This window comes from Onychostoma macrolepis, chromosome 14 (assembly GCF_012432095.1).
Source record: "Onychostoma macrolepis isolate SWU-2019 chromosome 14, ASM1243209v1, whole genome shotgun sequence".
Taxonomy (NCBI): domain Eukaryota; kingdom Metazoa; phylum Chordata; class Actinopteri; order Cypriniformes; family Cyprinidae; genus Onychostoma; species Onychostoma macrolepis.
This window is the reverse complement of record NC_081168.1, coordinates 24028895-24049281: the sequence shown is the minus strand read 5'-3', so window position 1 is coordinate 24049281 and position 20387 is coordinate 24028895. Positions and strand designations below refer to the sequence as shown.

The following is a 20387-nucleotide window of genomic DNA, read 5'->3' as shown; positions in this document are numbered from 1 at the left end:
AAATGGACCAGCTCCATTTGAAAACGTGATCATTTACAAAAAGGAAAAACAAATGTTTTATTTAGCATCTGTTGTATGCTTCTGTTGTAAGGAAGAAGAAAAAAACATAGCATGAACCACTGACATCATTATTTAAAGCCACATCAGCAGAAAACACATTCAGCTGAGTGCAAATACGTTTATCCATTGTTGTGAATAGCCAAATAGACGACTATTTCTGGACATAAGCCCAAAAAATTACTGTATTGCAATTTTTAAGAGTTGCAACAGATTGAAGTCAAACACAAATGTACCAAATAAAAATAGCGAGTTTAAAAGGAAGTTAAATTTAAATATTTGGGAAACAAACAAGTACTAAATATCTTATAAATATAAAGTTCTCTCAACCAACCAAGCACTGTGACTCGAGGAAAGAAAAAAAAGGTATCGAAAATGCATTTTTATTATAATTAATTAATTTTTAATTTAATTTTTTTTTTTTTGCCTTTGTTCGAATTAGATTTTTTTTTTTTTTTTTTTTTACATTTTGTACAATTACCTGTTACATTTACATTATTTTCTTTCGATCTACATTTTTATACAAAGCGGCTCTTAATCTACAAATGTGAAACATCACAAGCAATTTGTCACAGAGTAAGTAACATTCACCCAGCAAGCCGTCCATCCATTTATTCATTCATGTAGGAGGATGACGGGCAAAGTTGCTGATTTCTGATCAGCCCATACAGAGAAACCAGTGAATGTTTATTGGTTGACATAATAAATTACGCAGCTACACAAGGGCTTATGGTAGTCTGATAGAAACGGAAAACTATACTCTCGACCATGCAAAATAACTAATATATATATTTTATAAAAAATATAATAAAAATATTATAATATTTTATTATAAATATTATAATATAAAATTAAAAAAAAAAAACACGACATGTATGTGTATATATATATCTATTTTTTGCGTATTACAGCACACCTCTGCTATTGCCATTAAACTGCCATATATTTATACATCACGGTTTCACTGTCTTGTATTTGGCATTGAAATTAATTAAATATTTATTTTGTGGTTAGTTGTAGGATACTTTGCTTTAAAGCGAATCCAGTTAGATATATGCATTGGCAGATGGATTCTAATGTTATTACTGAACTCTTTATTATCGTCCATATTCGCAGTTAGACTCAAGGTGTCAGTATTATACAAGGAAACCTTTTGAATTGCAGTCCCTCCCCCTCGAGACGTCACACAGTTGTTCCTTTCCACCTAAAGCGCAATTCTGTGTTGTTGAAACTGGCTACCTTGCTGTCTGCGTGAATTACGGTGAATTGTTTGGAAAACAAAACTGAACATTTTTATGGCATCTCGGATAATTCGCTCATGAGGAAATCACAAGGGGGACAATAATTTGTTTTTTTGATAAGCGTTTGAATCATAATGGAACACGAAGGACAAAAGCGCAGATGGGAGTGCTGGCGGATCGCTTTGTGTTTCTCTTTTCTGCTGTGCATCGGCGAGCATGTTTCAGCTCAGATAAGATATACTATTCCAGAGGAGGTAAAAGGTGGAACCGTCGTTGGAAATGTTGCGAAGGATTTGGGCCTAGATGTCGGTGCTTTGACGGACAGGCGGTTCCGCATTGTATCTGGATCCAATGATGATTTTTTTCAGGTAAATCAGAACGGCGTTTTGCACGTTCATAAGAAAATCGACCGAGAAGCGCTGTGTGATAGTTATAGCGCATGTGTCATAAATCTGAAGATTGTTGTAGAAAATCCACTTGAAATACATTATATTGCAGTGGAAGTGACCGATGTAAATGACAATTCACCCAGTTTTAGTGAACATGAGAAACGATTGGAGATTTCAGAATCGACTGCTAGAGGAACGCGTTTTCAGCTCAAGGCTGCCCGTGACCCGGATGCAGGGGTAAATTCTGTTCGTATATACAAATTAACTCAGAATGAACACTTTGATCTAGAAGTCAAAGATCAAGGAGAAGACAAATTGCCATTTTTAGTTTTACAAAAATCACTTGACCGCGAGATCAATGACGAATATAATTTAGTTTTAACGGCTGTAGATGGAGGGAATCCTCAAAGATCAGGGACACTAAATATTACAATTAACGTTCTGGACATAAATGACAATAGACCTGTTTTTAGCCAAGATATGTATTCTACAACTTTAAAGGAAAATATACAAATTGGAACACTAGTAATTCAGGTTCAAGCAAGTGATGCAGATCATGGCTCAAATGGAGAGGTCACCTACGCGTTTGGCAGCGATCAGAACCCAAAGGTGTATGAAATATTTAGTTTAGATAAACTGACTGGTGATATTCGTGTGAAAGGCGATGTAGATTTTGAGGACAAATCTATTTACAAACTTGATGTTCAAGCATCCGATAAAGGTCAGCCCCCTATGACAACAGACTGCAGAGTTGTTGTAAAAATATTCGACACAAACGATAATAAACCAGAGATTGAAGTGACCTCATTGTCGAAAATGGTGCCTGAAGACTCTAAGCCTGGTACTGTAATCTCACTCATCAGTGTTACTGACAGAGACACTGGTGTGAACGGAAAAGTCGTGTGCTCTCTCTCAGGAAATGTTCCATTTGAATTAAAACAATCAGTTCAGGAAAACATGTACTCCTTGGTGACTAAAGGGAACCTGGACCGTGAAACTGTATCACATTATGACATTACAATTACAGCGAGCGACTTGGGTCAGCCTCCACTGTCCTCATATAAAACTTTGAGTGTGCAGGTGTCAGATGTTAATGATAACCCGCCTCAATTCAGCCTAAATCCAATTGAATTATATATGATTGAAAACAACGCTGCAGGCGCGCCCATTCTCACGCTGAGTGCTTTTGACAAAGACCTAAATGAAAACTCTATGATTTCATATCAGATTATTAAAGGAAATGGGACACAAAGTGACATGACATCTTTTCTAAATATTAATTCTGAGACAGGCGCAATTTATGCACTTAAAAGTTTTGATTTTGAGACTGTCAAAACCTTTAAATTTTACGCGCTCGCCACAGACTCTGGCACTCCGTCTCTGAGCAGTAACGTGACAGTGAACGTGTTTATTCTGGATCAGAACGACAACGTTCCAGTGATCTTATATCCAGTCAGCGCTAACGGTTCTGCTGAGGGTGTGGAAGAGGTTCCTCGTAATGTGAACGCAGGTCATTTGGTGACTAAAGTCAGAGCCTATGATGCAGATATAGGATACAACGGCTGGTTATTATTTTCACTGCAGGAAGTTAGTGACCACAGTCTCTTTGGTTTGGACCGCTATACAGGACAGATAAGGACCCTTCGCTCATTCACAGAAACAGACGAGGCCCAGCATAAACTGTTCATACTGGTCAAAGACAATGGGAACGTTTCTCTCTCAGCAACAGCGACTGTGATTGTCAAAGTTGTGGAGCCCAAAGAGGCTTTTGCAGCTTCTGATGTGAAAAACACAGTAAAAGACGAGGAGGAAAACAACGTGACATTTTATTTGATGATCACTTTGGGCTCGGTTTCGGTGCTTTTTGTCATCAGCATCATCGTGTTGCTTGTAATGCAGTGCTCTAAATCGACAGACTATTCGTCCAAGTATTTACAGGATACAAATTACGACGGGACTCTGTGTCACAGCATCCAGTACAGATCTGGAGACAAACGGTACATGTTAGTTGGACCCAGAATGAGTATCGGCTCTACTATAGTCCCGGGCAGTAATGGAAATACTCTAGTGATCCCAGATCGCAGGAGGAGATGTTCTGGAGAGGTAAGAATGACTTATTATTTTTGCACTGTTTGATTTAAATTTGTCTTGTGTATATGATGCTGTTTGGGCTGGTTTTAAGGTAGATGTGAGACAGGTATTGTGTTTTGCTGTGCGAATCTATGTAGACGAATAAACTATTTTCTCTTCTAATAATTAATGCTATATTAAGAAAATTTAAATGATCTTGTTGGATTCAGAATAGGACTCTGTGTCACATCAAACATTATCCTATATGTTAATGTACCCAGGATAACTATTGGAAATATTTACGAGGTGGCGATTTCTTTACATGAAATGGTAGAATTTGATACACAATGTGGAGGTGCTGGAGACCTATCTCTCTCTCTCTCTGTGTGTGTTTTTTTTTTTTTTTAATGACTTTCTATAATGCTTTGTAAGATCTGCCCTGTTTATTTACCGCCTCTCTGCGACATTCATGCGTGAGGCTCAGGTGACAAATGTCATGAATTTTTCTTATTATCCTACTATTAGGTGACAAAATGAATTAGTTCATTTACATTTATGCATTTAGCAGACGCTTTTATCCAAAGCGACTTACATTGCATTCAATTTACAGTTTCTACATTTTATCAGCTCTTGATAATCAAATGCATTTTTATTTAGAATTAGTAATAATACGAGTTGTTTGCCAGCTACTTACTCTCGCAGATCTATGTCAGTGGTACTGAAATTTGCTGTGACATTTTGAAATGTAAGATTTTACGGTTTATGGTTATCAGGCTGTATATTTTGTAGCTAAACATCAAACATGTATGTGCTATATATTAATGTTTATTTAATACAGTCATATCTGCCATATGGGTCGAATATTTGCTCTCTGTATGATGTATCTTAAGTGCAAAGAATTATATTTAAAATCTTGACATGTTGTAGTGGACCTCATGGTGTCAGTATTACACAAGAAAACGATTTTTGGGGCAGGTATCTGGTTTGCATCATGCTAACCCAGGCTTGAGCGCACTGACTGCTTATTCAGTCGGAGCATATACAAGAGATTAGTTCCGTGATTTTTGACCAAAAAATGTTCGTATATTCCTCCCCGAATCACTTGAATAAATTCATGCGGTAACTGTGAGGAGAATCAGTTTACATTTGCTCCTCAGACGACGGCTTTCAGCATGGATGCTGGAGAACAAAGGCGCAGATGGAAATACTGGTGGATTTCTCTGTGTTTCTACTTGCAGTGCTACGGACAGCAGGTTTCAGGGCAGATAAGATACACTGTTCCAGAGGAGGTGAAAGAAGGATATGTTGTGGGAAATATTGCAAAGGATTTGGGTCTTGATGTCAGTACTTTGGTGGACAGACGTTTTCGTATTGTTTCTGGATCAAATGACGGCCTTTTTCAGGTAAATCAGAACAATGGCATCTTGAATGTGGAAAAGCATATTGACAGAGAGGCGCTGTGCGATGAAAATGTTGCTTGTTTGATAAGTCTGAAAACCGTTGTTGAGAATCCTCTTGAAATTCATTATGTAGAAGTAGAAATTGTCGATGTAAATGACCATGCACCCAATTTTGCTTATAAAGACGTCCTGCTAGAAATAGCAGAATCAACCCTACCGGGTGAGGACTTTCAATTGCAGGAAGCAAAGGACCCTGATTCAGGCATAAATTCTGTTCGTTTTTATAAACTGAGCCAAACCGAGTATTTCGAACTTGAGCTTCGCGAAAATGGGGGAGAGAAAAAGGTCCCCGTCTTGAAATTACGTAAATTGCTTGACAGGGAGCATCAGGTCAGTCACAGTCTAATACTGACTGCTGTTGACGGTGGGAATCCACCACGATCAGGGAGTATCATTATTAATGTCACGGTGCTGGATGATAATGATAACAGGCCAAAATTCAGTCAAGAGCTTTATTCAGTCACATTACCAGAAAACGCTCCTGTTGGTACTCTTGTCATTAAATTGAATGCCACTGATTTAGATGAAGGTCAGAATGGTGAAATTGTTTATTCATTCGTGAAGAATATCGAAAAACATGTTTATGACACCTTTGATTTGGACAAGGCTGGTGAGATTAGGGTGAAGGGCGATTTGGATTTTGAGAAAAACAATGTTTATAGAGTCGGTGTTATGGCGTCAGATAAAGGCCAACCACCGAAGACAAGCAACTGTCGAATTATCATTAAAGTTATTGACCAAAATGACAATGGACCAGAGATAGAAGTTACCTCACTGTCTGATATAGTTCCCGAAGATTCAAAACCAGGATCGGTCATTTCACTTGTTAGTATTACTGATAAAGATTCAGGCGTCAATGGCAAAGTTGTTTGTAGAATATCTGACAATGTGCCTTTTGAACTGAAGCCATCATTTAAAGAAAATATGTACTCTCTTGTGACGAAAGCAAAATTAGATAGAGAACTTGTGTCTCAATATGCTGTCATAATAACAGCCACAGATCTTGGTCAGCCCCCTCTTTCCTCAGTCAAAACACTGAAAGTGCAGATATCAGACGTGAACGATAACGCTCCAGAATTTCCTCACAATCCGTTAGAGCTTTATTTGATGGAAAATAACCCACCAGGAGCCTCCATATACTCCGTTAGCGCATTCGATAAAGACCTGAATGAAAACGCTGCTATAACCTATCAAATAATTAGGGAAGATGGAGCAAAAAGTCATATGTCGTCTTTCCTGAATGTAAATTCAGACAACGGACATATACATGCGCTGAAAAGCTTCGATTTTGAAACTATAAAAAAGTTTCAGTTCCAAGTTCTCGCAACAGACTCTGGCACTCCGTCTCTGAGCAGTAACGTGACAGTGAACGTGTTTATTCTGGATCAGAACGACAACGTTCCAGTGATCTTATATCCAGTCAGCGCTAACGGTTCTGCTGAGGGTGTGGAAGAGGTTCCTCGTAATGTGAACGCAGGTCATTTGGTGACTAAAGTCAGAGCCTATGATGCAGATATAGGATACAACGGCTGGTTATTATTTTCACTGCAGGAAGTTAGTGACCACAGTCTCTTTGGTTTGGACCGCTATACAGGACAGATAAGGACCCTTCGCTCATTCACAGAAACAGACGAGGCCCAGCATAAACTGCTCATACTGGTCAAAGACAATGGGAACGTTTCACTCTCAGCAACAGCGACTGTGATTGTCAAAGTTGTGGAGCCCAAAGAGGCTTTTGCAGCTTCTGATGTGAAAAACACAGTAAAAGACGAGGAGGAAAACAACGTGACATTTTATTTGATCATCACTTTGGGCTCGGTTTCAGTGCTTTTTGTCATCAGCATCATCGTGTTGCTTGTAATGCAGTGCTCTAAATCGACAGACTATTCGTCCAAGTATTTACAGGACACAAATTACGACGGGACTCTGTGTCACAGCATCCAGTACAGATCTGGAGACAAACGGTACATGTTAGTTGGACCCAGAATGAGTATCGGCTCTACTATAGTCCCGGGCAGTAATGGAAATACTCTAGTGATCCCAGATCGCAGGAGGAGATGTTCTGGAGAGGTAAGAATGACCGTTTTATTCTTTTTGCACTTGTTAATTAACATTTGTCATTTACATATGACGTTTTTGACGTTTCTTGATATTCGAGCAAAAGACGTTGTCACCCCAGTCATTTTAATAGATTTATGTGTTGTGTAATGGAATTGTTGCTTATTTGATATGTCCGAGACTGCTATTGAAAATTCATATACAATACATTTTGTCTGATAAATATATGTTGCTACAAATAGCAGAATCTTTTCCAGGTTAAGACATTAAGCAAGAAAGAGAGGATCCTTGTTAGGCCTACAGCATGAATTATTTTATTTATAAACTGAGCGAAACCGACTATTTGGAACTTTGGCTTTGCGATTTTTTTATTCTTACCTTAGCCTTACTTTAAAAAAAATAAAAATAAAAATAAAAATATATATATATATATATTATTTTAATGTATTATTACATGTATTATTTTTCTGCTTCCATCTATCCCGGGAATATTAATTTGAGAGGTTCCGACTGTTTTCGTGATAAAATAAGACAATACGTGTTTATTTGTTATTTCAGCCAGAGCGGTTTTGCTTATCTGTGAGATTCTTAACAAACCTCATGGTGTCATTGTTGTACAGGGAGAGCATCGATTCACCCTGCCCCCATATCTAGCTTGCAATAGACATTTTGTTCAACGCAAAGGGAGGATGATTTTTGTTTGAAGACGGCCAAAGACAGAACTGCGTAACGCTGGATATTTGTAACCTTTTCGCGCGTCACCTTTGTTTGTTCGTTTAAGATGAATATACATCTATAATCTGACCAGGTAGCGGCATTAACTTCTGGATTTCTCTGTCGTTCACAATGGATGTTGGAGGACAAAGGCGCAAAGGGGAGTACTGGAGGACGGTTCTCTGTTTTCTCCTGTGCTTTGGGCAGCAGCTTTCAGCTCAGATAAGATACTCTGTTCCAGAGGAGGTTAAAGAGGGATCTGTTGTAGGAAATATCGCCAAGGATTTGGGACTTGATGTCAGTACTTTGATGGACAGACGGTTCCGTATAGTGTCTGGATCAGATGATGCGCTTTTCATGGTAAATCAAAACAATGGCGTTTTATATGTCCAAAGACAAATCGACAGAGAGGCGCAATGTGATAGTATTGGAGCATGCTTGATTAACTTAAAAATAGTGGTGGAAAATCCACTTGAGCTTCATTATATTGTCGTTGAGATAACTGATGTAAATGACCACTCCCCTACATTTACAGAAAAAGAAAAGCGATTAGAAATATCCGAAAACACTCTGCAAGGAACGCGTTTTCAGCTGCAAGTCGCGCGTGACCCTGATATTGGATCGAATTCTGTGCGCTTGTATAAATTGAGTCAAAACGAGCATTTTGATTTAGAAATAAGGGACAGGGGAGAAGATAAACTGCCTTTTCTGGTTTTACAAAAGCCCCTTGACCGTGAGCACAAAGCTGAACACAAGTTAATATTAACAGCAATAGATGGCGGCAATCCGCAAAGATCAGGAACATTAAACATAACAGTATTTGTTCTTGACGTAAATGACAACCGTCCTTTGTTTAGTCAAGATGTTTATTCTTCAACTCTGCACGAAAATGTGCAAATTGGAACTTTAGTAATGAAAGTTATGGCAAGTGATTCTGATTACGGTCCAAATGGTGAAGTGTCTTACACTTTTGGAGGGGACAACAACGAAAACATATTTAATATCTTTGACCTGAATAGATTAACTGGGGAAATCCGTGTTATAGGAGAGGTAGACTTTGAAAAGAACAGTGTTTATAAGCTGGATATACAGGCAATTGACAATGGACAGCCGCCTTTGAACACTGACTGTAGAGTAATTATAAAGATACTTGATTTAAATGATAATAAGCCGATCATTGATGTGACGTCACTATCGAACGTTGTGCCTGAAGACTCTAAGCCTGGTACTGTAATCTCACTCATCAGTGTTACTGACAGAGACACTGGTGTGAACGGAAAAGTCGTGTGCTCTCTCTCAGGAAATGTTCCATTTGAATTAAAACAATCAGTTCAGGAAAACATGTACTCCTTGGTGACTAAAGGGAACCTGGACCGTGAAACTGTATCACATTATGACATTACAATTACAGCGAGCGACTTGGGTCAGCCTCCACTGTCCTCATATAAAACTTTGAGTGTGCAGGTGTCAGATGTTAATGATAACCCGCCTCAATTCAGCCTAAATCCAATTGAATTATATATGATTGAAAACAACGCTGCAGGCGCGCCCATTCTCACGCTGAGTGCTTTTGACAAAGACCTAAATGAAAACTCTATGATTTCATATCAGATTATTAAAGGAAATGGGACACAAAGTGACATGACATCTTTTCTAAATATTAATTCTGAGACAGGCGCAATTTATGCACTTAAAAGTTTTGATTTTGAGACTGTCAAAACCTTTAAATTTTACGCGCTCGCCACAGACTCTGGCACTCCGTCTCTGAGCAGTAACGTGACAGTGAACGTGTTTATTCTGGATCAGAACGACAACGTTCCAGTGATCTTATATCCAGTCAGCGCTAACGGTTCTGCTGAGGGTGTGGAAGAGGTTCCTCGTAATGTGAACGCAGGTCATTTGGTGACTAAAGTCAGAGCCTATGATGCAGATATAGGATACAACGGCTGGTTATTATTTTCACTGCAGGAAGTTAGTGACCACAGTCTCTTTGGTTTGGACCGCTATACAGGACAGATAAGGACCCTTCGCTCATTCACAGAAACAGACGAGGCCCAGCATAAACTGCTCATACTGGTCAAAGACAATGGGAACGTTTCTCTCTCAGCAACAGCGACTGTGATTGTCAAAGTTGTGGAGCCCAAAGAGGCTTTTGCAGCTTCTGATGTGAAAACCCCAGTAAAAGACGAGGAGGAAAACAACGTGACATTTTATTTAATCATCACTTTGGGCTCGGTTTCAGTGCTTTTTGTCATCAGCATCATCGTGTTGATTGTAATGCAGTGCTCTAAATCGACAGACTATTCGTCCAAGTATTTACAGGATACAAATTACGACGGGACTCTGTGTCACAGCATCCAGTACAGATCTGGAGACAAACGGTACATGTTAGTTGGACCCAGAATGAGTATCGGCTCTACTATAGTCCCGGGCAGTAATGGAAATACTCTAGTGATCCCAGATCGCAGGAGGAGATGTTCTGGAGAGGTAAGGATAATTTTAATTTTACTCAGGTTTTCGTAAGGATTTTATTCGGTATTTATATTGGTATTTATATATTGTAAATTCTTCATTGAGAGTTGCACAACTTTTCCCAAAATTGACTTTAAGATGTTGCTTACTCTTATAGCCTACATTTTAAGATTTTATTTTAAAGAATAAACTGTATTTAATATTATTTTAAACAAGCCCTGGTATCCAAAATCCTACTGTGTTGCATAGTATTTGTGCATAATTTATTATTATTATTATTATTATTATTTAAAACATTTTGTTGAGACAAGAGCTGTCTGATGCTTCGTTTTTTGAAGCAACATGAAGTGTGCCAATATATTTTTCGCAGCTTAATAAAAATGATTTTTTTTTTTTTCAATTCCAACCATAAAACATATTTTAAGAAATAGTTAAGGTCCTGCAAACTGAAAGATACTGTAAACGCTAACGCTGGAGGTGACTTGAAAGATCCAATGCTCCACTCGGTGTCAGTGTTGCTCTAATTTTAGTTTTCAAGTTTTAAGTCCAGCCCAGGATCATGATGCGCAGGCGTGTCCTCCTTATCCTGGATGGTACGATCCGAAAAGGCGTTTAAGTATGCGATCTGTCCTCTGCATGTTTTCAGTTAAATTGTATTGCATTATGCAGATAAATTGTAGGTTATACTGTTGTTTGTAATCGCCGAGGATATATTTCTGGCAGTCTCACAGTAATCGTTCCATCATGGAAGCCGGAGGACAAAGGCGCAAATGGGAGTGTTGGTGGATTGCTTTGTGTTTCTCCTTGCTTCTGTGTTTTGGACGGCATGTTTCAGCGCAGATAAGATATTCTATTCCAGAAGAATTGAAAGAAGGATCCGTTGTAGGACATATTGCTAAGGATCTTGGCCTTGATGTCAGCACTTTAGTAAACAGGAGATTTCGTATCGTATCTGGATCAAAGGACGCTTTTTTTGAGGTAAATCAAAACAGTGGCGTTTTATATGTCCATAAGAAAATTGACAGAGAGGAGCTGTGTGATGGAAATGGCGCATGCTTGATTAATCTGAAAATGGTGGTCGAAGATCCTTTAGAAATACACTATGTTGTAGTGGAGGTAACTGATGTTAATGATAATTCACCCACATTTACAGAAGAGGAGCAGCATTTTGAGATCGCCGAGCACACACCCACAGGGACGCGTTTCCAAATACAGGCACCGCGAGATGCTGATACAACCGTGAATAATGTTCGGTCGTATAAACTGAGTAATAATGAGCATTTCGAAGTTGAGACAAAGGATAGAGATGAGGAAAAAATACCGCTTTTAGTTTTAAAGAAAGCGCTTGACCGTGAAAACGCCGCAGAACATAAATTAATACTAACAGCAATCGATGGTGGAAATCCACCACGGTCAGGAAATCTTAACATAATTGTTACTGTTCTTGATGTTAATGATAACCGTCCCGTGTTTAGTCAGGACTCCTATTCTGTAGCAGTAAAAGAAAATTCTGCACTCGGAACTGTGTTGATAAAACTTAACGCAACTGATTTGGACGAGGGTTCAAATGGTGTTGTAGAATATGCCTTTGGAAGAAACTTGAAGCGCAAAGTTTACGATCTCTTTAAACTGGATAGTGCCACAGGAGAAATTCATATTAAAGGTGAACTGGACTTTGAGGAAACGGAGGTGTACAAATTAGACGTGCAAGCATCTGATAAAGGCCAGCCTCCGTGGATCGTTGAATCTGTCGTTACTATTAAGATAATAGACATAAATGACAACGCCCCTGAAATAGACGTAACTTCTCTTTCCAGTGTTGTTTCTGAAGATTCTAAAACTGGGACTGTAATTTCATTAATTAGCATCAGTGACAAAGACTCTGGTATAAATGGGAAGATAGTACCAAGTGTTTCTGATAATGTTCCTTTTGAGCTGAAACCATCAGTTCAAGAGAATATTTATTCCCTTGTAACGAAGGGAAAATTAGATCGAGAACTCGTGTCCCATTATGACATAACAATAACAGTCACTGATTTAGGGCAGCCTCCTTTATCCTACTTTAAGTCTCTGAGCGTTCAGGTATCAGATGTTAACGATAACCGTCCTGAATTTTCTAAAGATCCGCTTGAATTATATTTAGTAGAAAATAACGCACCTGGTGCCCCCATAATGTCTGTGAGCGCATTTGATAAAGATTTAAATGAAAATGCAATGATTACTTACTATATTATTAGAGGGGACTCTGCACAAAATGATATAGCGACTTTCTTGAACATTAACTCTGAAACGGGAGTCATTTATGCCTTAAACCGCTTTGACTTTGAAGTAATTAGAATGTTTAAGTTTCAAGTTCTTGCAAAGGATTCTGGAACTCCACCACTTAGCAGTAACGTGACAGTGAACGTGTTTATTCTGGATCAGAACGACAACGTTCCAGTGATCTTATATCCAGTCAGCGCTAACGGTTCTGCTGAGGGTGTGGAAGAGGTTCCTCGTAATGTGAACGCAGGTCATTTGGTGACTAAAGTCAGAGCCTATGATGCAGATATAGGATACAACGGCTGGTTATTATTTTCACTGCAGGAAGTTAGTGACCACAGTCTCTTTGGTTTGGACCGCTATACAGGACAGATAAGGACCCTTCGCTCATTCACAGAAACAGACGAGGCCCAGCATAAACTGCTCATACTGGTCAAAGACAATGGGAACGTTTCTCTCAGCAACAGCGACTGTGATTGTCAAAGTTGTGGAGCCCAAAGAGGCTTTGCAGCTTCTGATGTGAAAAACCCAGTAAAAGACGAGGAGGAAAACAACGTGACATTTTATTTGATCATCACTCTGGGCTCGGTTTCGGTGCTTTTTGTCATCAGCATCATCGTGTTGCTTGTAATGCAGTGCTCTAAATCGACAGACTATTCGTCCAAGTATTTACAGGATACAAATTACGACGGGACTCTGTGTCACAGCATCCAGTACAGATCTGGAGACAAACGGTACATGTTAGTTGGACCCAGAATGAGTATCGGCTCTACTATAGTCCCGGGCAGTAATGGAAACACTCTAGTGATCCCAGATCGCAGGAGGAGAGATTCTGGAGAGGTAAGGCTGGCTGATAAAATCTAATTGCAGTCTTTGTTTTGGATTCATCATTTATATCTAAATGTATATGATTTTATCAGGCTTGCTTTTTTTATTTTTATTTTTATTAAGCTTTTGCTGTCTTTTCATGTTTTCATTTGTTTTAGCATGGCTGTTAATTGTTATAATTTCGAGACCTAAAAGTTTGGGCTGTTTTTTGTTGCTCAAATTATGGTGGATTTCAGAATTAAACATATCCAATACAGAGATAATACGCATCATCTCTGTGGTCGAACAGAACTGTTTTCTATTGTATTCATTGTTGGATTGAAATGTAAAATATTAAAATTAGATTATTCTCTCAGACTTTCTGTATATGACAACCTGAGCGAAGTACATATCTATATTTTGTGAAAAGAGATGGCTTCGTTTGTAAAACAATCCTTTCTACCTTGCAGTGACAATGAAAAAAGAATATATTTTCTTTACGTAGGTGTTTTTGTCAACCACAAATGCACTCCACATGGTGTCAGTGTTACTCTAGGACACTGTTCTGTTGCGTCAGGCGTCATCTTTAATGAGAAACACAACACTGCTTTGTGCAGAGAAGCGGAGCAGTGTAGCCGTGCGTTTGAAGCAGTGGTGACTGATAATTTCATCGCACGTCCTTTTTCGATCATGTACCTGATATCAGAGATTACAATAGGAAAAGACAGTGTTTCACGAGAAGAGCATCTGTAATCTGAAGTTATTCAAATATCTTTATTTGCGATGGATGTCGGAGGACAATGGCGCAGACTGCCGTGCTGGTGGATTACTCTTTCTTTGCTGTTCTGCGTCGGGAATCTGGTTAGTGCACAAGTAAAATACAATGTCCCAGAGGAAGTGAAAGAAGGATATGTTATTGGAAATATTGCAAAGGATTTAAGCCTTGATGTCAGTAATTTGGCGCACCGTCGGTTTCGTATTGTTTCTGGACCTGATGAAGCGCTTTTCCAGGTAAATCAGAACAATGGGGAACTGTATGTCAATAAACGAATCGACAGGGAGCAGCTCTGTGATGGAAACGCTGTTTGTTCGATAAGTTTGAAATGCGTAATTGAAAACCCCTTAGAGGTGCATTACATTGAAGTTGAAATTGCAGATGTAAACGATAATCCACCCATTTTCCCGAGATCTGAGCAGCACTTTGAAATAGCCGAGCATACGCTTTTGGGAACACGTTTCCAAGTACAAACTGCCAGAGATCCTGATCTGGGAATGAATACGGTTCGACACTATAAATTAAGTCAGAATGAGTTGTTTGATATCGACGTTCGGGAAAGGCATGACACAAAAATACCATTTTTAGTTTTAAAGAAAGCGCTGGACAGAGAAAGACAAAGCAAACATAGACTCACACTGACAGCAACAGATGGTGGAAATCCACCGAAATCAGGGACTCTGAACATCTCTGTTATTGTTTTGGATATTAATGATAATCGTCCTGTCTTCAGCCGTGATTCATACTCCACAACAATCCTGGAAAACGCACCTCTGGGCACTGTCATAATTAAAATAAACGCAACCGATTTAGATGATGGCATGAACGGTGAAATCGAGTTCTCCTTAGGCGAAAATTTAGAGGGAAAAATACACGACCTGTTTACGCTTGACAAGAACACGGGTGAATTACAAGTTAAAGGGAAAATAGACTTTGAGGAAACGGATGTCTTTAAATTAGATGTACAGGCATCTGATAAAGGCCAGCCTCCCCTGATAGCTGAAGCTGAACTTAGCATTAAAGTCACAGATATTAATGATAACTCTCCTGAAATTGAGATAACATCTCTTTCTAGTGTTATATCTGAAAATGCGAATCCTGGAACAGCCATAGCCTTAATCAGCGTTTCAGACAAGGACTCCGGTGTCAATGGCAGAGTAATTTGTACATTACCTGAAAATATGCCATTTGAGCTGAAATCATCATTTAAAGACAATATTTATTCATTAGTGACAAAGGGGCGTTTAGATAGAGAAGTTACATCAAGGTATGAAATCACTGTAACAGCCACTGACTTCGGAGAGCCACATTTGTCTTCTTTTAAAATGTTAAATATACAGGTCTCTGATGTAAATGATAACGCCCCAGAGTTTACCCAGAATTCATATGAGCTTTATTTATCTGAAAACAACGTCCCTGGTGCTTCTATATTCTCTGTTACTGCCTTTGACAAAGACTTAAACGAAAATGCTGCAATAGCATATAACCTAAATCAAGGTGATTTGACATCTTTTCTAAACATCAATTCAGAAACGGGGATTATTTATGCACTGAAAAGTTTTGATTTTGAAACCACCAAAACTTTTCATTTCCAAGTTGTTGCTACAGACTCTGGCACTCCGTCTCTGAGCAGTAACGTGACAGTGAACGTGTTTATTCTGGATCAGAACGACAACGTTCCAGTGATCTTATATCCAGTCAGCGCTAACGGTTCTGCTGAGGGTGTGGAAGAGGTTCCTCGTAATGTGAACGCAGGTCATTTGGTGACTAAAGTCAGAGCCTATGATGCAGATATAGGATACAACGGCTGGTTATTATTTTCACTGCAGGAAGTTAGTGACCACAGTCTCTTTGGTTTGGACCGCTATACAGGACAGATAAGGACCCTTCGCTCATTCACAGAAACAGACGAGGCCCAGCATAAACTGCTCATACTGGTCAAAGACAATGGGAACGTTTCTCTCTCAGCGACAGCGACTGTGATTGTCAAAGTTGTGGAGCCCAAAGAGGCTTTTGCAGCTTCTGATGTGAAAACCCAGTAAAAGACGAGGAGGAAAACAACGTGACATTTTATTTGATCATCACTTTGGGCTCGGTTTCAGTGCTTTTTGTCATCAGCATCATCGTGTTGATTGTAATGCAGTGCTCTAAATCGACAGACTATTCGTCCAAGTATTTACAGGATACAAATTACGACGGGACTCTGTGTCACAGCATCCAGTACAGATCTGGAGACAAACGGTACATGTTAGTTGGACCCAGAATGAGTATCGGCTCTACTATAGTCCCGGGCAGTAATGGAAATACTCTAGTGATCCCAGATCGCAGGAGGAGAGGTTCTGGAGAGGTAAGAATAATTTTAATTTTACTTAGGTTTTCGTAAGGATTTTATTCGGTATTTATATTGGTATTTATATAATATCAATTATTTATTGCAATTTGCACAATTTTTCCGAAAATGGACTTGAAATCTTATAGCCTACATTTTAATCTTTTATTTCAAAGAATAAACTGTATTTTATATTATTTTAAACAAGCCCTGGTGTCCAAAATCCCACTGTGTTGTATTTGTGCATAATTTATTATTATTATTATTATTATTTTATTTTTACTTTTTTGTTGAGACAAGAGCTGTCTGATGCTTCGTTTTTTGAAGCAACATGAAGTGTGCCAATATATTTTTTTGCCGATTAATAAAAATGATTTTTTTTTTCCCAATTCCAACCATAAAACATATTTTAAGAAATAGTTAAGGTTCTGCAAACTGAAAGATACTGTAAACGCTAACGCTGGAGGTGACTTGAAAGATCCAATGCTCCACTCGGTGTCAGTGTTGCTCTAATTTTAGTTTTCAAGTTTTAAGTCCAGCCCAGGATCATGATGCGCAGGCGTGTCCTCCTTATCCTGGATGGTACGATCCGAAAAGGCGTTTAAGTATGCGATCTGTCCTCTGCATGTTTTCAGTTAAATTGTATTGCATTATGCAGATAAATTGTAGGTTATACTGTTGTTTGTAATCGCCGAGGATATATTTCTGGCAGTCTCACAGTAATCGTTCCATCATGGAAGCCGGAGGACAAAGGCGCAAATGGGAGTGTTGGTGGATTGCTTTGTGTTTCTCCTTGCTTCTGTGTTTTGGACGGCATGTTTCAGCGCAGATAAGATATTCTATTCCAGAAGAATTGAAAGAAGGATCCGTTGTAGGACATATTGCTAAGGATCTTGGCCTTGATGTCAGCACTTTAGTAAACAGGAGATTTCGTATTGTATCTGGATCAAAGGACCCTCTTTTTGAGGTAAATCAAAACAATGGCGTCTTATATGTTCATAAGAAAATTGACAGAGAGGAGCTGTGTGATGGAAATGATGCATGCTTGATTAATCTGAAAATGGTGGTCGAAGATCCTTTAGAAATACATTATGTTGGAGTGGAGGTAACTGATGTTAATGATAATTCACCCACATTTACAGAAGAGGAGCAGCATTTTGAGATCGCCGAGCACACACCCACAGGGACGCGTTTCCAAATACAGGCACCGCGAGATGCTGATACAACCGTGAATAATGTTCGGTCTTATAAACTGAGTAATAATGAGCATTTCGAAGTTGAGACTAAGGACAGACATGATGAAAAAATTCCGCTTTTATTTTTAAAGAAAGCGCTTGACCGTGAAAACGCCGCAGAACATAGATTAATACTAACAGCAATCGATGGTGGAAATCCACCACGGTCAGGAAATCTTAACATAATTGTTACTGTTCTTGATGTTAATGATAACCGTCCCGTGTTCAGTCAAGACTCATATTCTGTAACGGTAAAAGAAAATTCTGCAATCGGTACGGTTTTGGTAAAACTTAACGCAACTGACTTGGACGAGGGTTTAAATGGTGCTGTAGAATACGCCTTTGGAAGAAACCTAAAACGTAAAGTGCAAAATCTTTTTATACTCGATAGTGCAACAGGAGAAATTCAGATTAAAGGTGAACTGGACTTTGAGGAAACAGAAGTGTACAAGTTAGACGTGCAAGCATCCGATAAAGGCCAACCACCCTTAGCAGCAGAATCCGTCGTTATTATTAAAGTAACAGATATAAATGATAACGCCCCTGAAATAGACCTCACGTCTCTTTCCAATATAGTGTCGGAGGATTCTAAACCTGGGACTGTAATTTCGTTGATTAGTATCAGTGACAAAGACTCTGGTATAAATGGGAAGATAGTACCAAGTGTTTCTGATAATGTTCCTTTTGAGCTGAAACCATCAGTTCAAGAGAATATTTATTCCCTTGTAACGAAGGGAAAATTAGATCGAGAACTCGTGTCCCATTATGACATAACAATAACAGTCACTGATTTAGGACAGCCTCCTTTATCCTCCTTTAAGTCTCTGAGCGTTCAGGTATCAGATGTTAACGATAACCGTCCTGAATTTTCTAAAGATCCGCTTGAATTATATTTAGTAGAAAATAACGCACCTGGTGCCCCCATAATGTCTGTGAGCGCATTTGATAAAGATTTAAATGAAAATGCAATGATTACTTACTATATTATTAGAGGGGACGCTGCACAAAATGATATAGCGACTTTCTTGAACATTAACTCTGAAACGGGAGTCATTTATGCCTTAAACCGCTTTGACTTTGAAGTAATTAGAATGTTTAAGTTTCAAGTTCTTGCAAAGGATTCTGGAACTCCACCACTTAGCAGTAACGTGACAGTGAACGTGTTTATTCTGGATCAGAACGACAACGTTCCAGTGATCTTATATCCAGTCAGCGCTAACGGTTCTGCTGAGGGTGTGGAAGAGGTTCCTCGTAATGTGAACGCAGGTCATTTGGTGACTAAAGTCAGAGCCTATGATGCAGATATAGGATACAACGGCTGGTTATTATTTTCACTGCAGGAAGTTAGTGACCACAGTCTCTTTGGTTTGGACCGCTATACAGGACAGATAAGGACCCTTCGCTCATTCACAGAAACAGACGAGGCCCAGCATAAACTGCTCATACTGGTCAAAGACAATGGGAACGTTTCACTCTCAGCAACAGCGACTGTGATTGTCAAAGTTGTGGAGCCCAAAGAGGCTTTTGCAGCTTCTGATGTGAAAAACCCAGTAAAAGACGAGGAGGAAAACAACGTGACATTTTATTTGATCATCACTTTGGGCTCGGTTTCAGTGCTTTTTGTCATCAGCATCATCGTGTTGATTGTAATGCAGTGCTCAAAATCGACAGACTATTCGTCCAAGTATTTACAGGATACAAATTACGACGGGACTCTGTGTCACAGCATCCAGTACAGATCTGGAGACAAACGGTACATGTTAGTTGGACCCAGAATGAGTATCGGCTCTACTATAGTCCCGGGAAGTAATGGAAATACTCTAGTGATCCCAGATCGCAGGAGGAGAGATTCTGGAGAGGTAAGAATGTCGATTTTTTTTTCTTTGTACGTAATTATTACCTCCTTTAGCTTCATACAGACTACAAAATATTTTTCTCATAAAACTGATGAGCTAATTGCAAGTTAATAATTTCTGACGGTTGTTTGCTTTACAAGAAGTACAATGTGCATGCTTTACCAGATGTCTAAATGTTTACTGTTGGTCCAAGTAATGACAGTGTAGCGGGAGCTGTCCGCTGCACTGGTGCTGAAATTAGTTGCGGTTCTCTTAGAATGGGCTGGGTAGTGAATAAAAGACAGCTTTATTGTGCTCTCATACACGTCTGCACGAGTTGTTTTGCGTGATATTTATGCACTTTATGAAATTAAGTAGCATGTAGGTATAGTGGGCCACAGAATTCAATTTATTACGTGGTTTTCTACATTATATGTGTGTTTAATAAAAATAATTTGTCTTCCTGTAGACCACTCGATGTCACTGTTGCTCTAGTATTTGTGTAGCAGATTAAGTCCTGCCCTTGATGATGACGCGAATCGAGCTGTATTGTTCCTTACATTCATGATGAAACATTCAGGAGCTGATGCAAATTATAACGGTAACAGGCTGTGCTAACTGTATTAAGAGTGGATCCATTTTGATTCGCATGATGTATCTAACATTACATTGTGGAATCTAAT

The 20387-nt window shown here is 39.0% G+C and overlaps 3 protein-coding genes and 2 pseudogenes across 3 annotated transcripts; all 5 read left to right on the top strand.

Moving 5' to 3' along the window:
• The first annotated feature begins 1298 nt into the window (after positions 1-1298).
• On the top strand, positions 1299-4267 carry LOC131553541 (protocadherin gamma-C3-like). The gene has a single exon (XM_058798271.1). It carries the CDS (start codon positions 1433-1435, stop codon positions 3821-3823), a length of 2391 nt encoding a protein of 796 aa, XP_058654254.1. The 5' UTR covers positions 1299-1432; the 3' UTR covers positions 3824-4267.
• Positions 4268-4929: 662 nt separating this feature from the next.
• LOC131553139 (protocadherin gamma-A11-like) lies at positions 4930-8542 on the top strand. Its single transcript, XM_058797557.1, has 3 exons — positions 4930-7287; positions 8197-8349; positions 8525-8542. Exons 1-3 carry the CDS (start codon positions 4930-4932, stop codon positions 8540-8542), a joined length of 2529 nt encoding a protein of 842 aa, XP_058653540.1.
• A 2209-nt stretch (positions 8543-10751) lies between these two features.
• Positions 10752-13587, top strand: LOC131552859 (protocadherin alpha-8-like; annotated as a pseudogene).
• A 590-nt stretch (positions 13588-14177) lies between these two features.
• On the top strand, positions 14178-16843 carry LOC131552860 (protocadherin alpha-2-like; annotated as a pseudogene).
• A 351-nt stretch (positions 16844-17194) lies between these two features.
• Positions 17195-20210, top strand: LOC131553138 (protocadherin alpha-8-like). Its single transcript, XM_058797556.1, has 2 exons — positions 17195-19754; positions 20174-20210. The coding sequence occupies exons 1-2, from the start codon at positions 17368-17370 to the stop codon at positions 20208-20210; spliced, it is 2424 nt and encodes an 807-aa protein (XP_058653539.1). The 5' UTR covers positions 17195-17367.
• Positions 20211-20387: the final 177 nt, after the last annotated feature.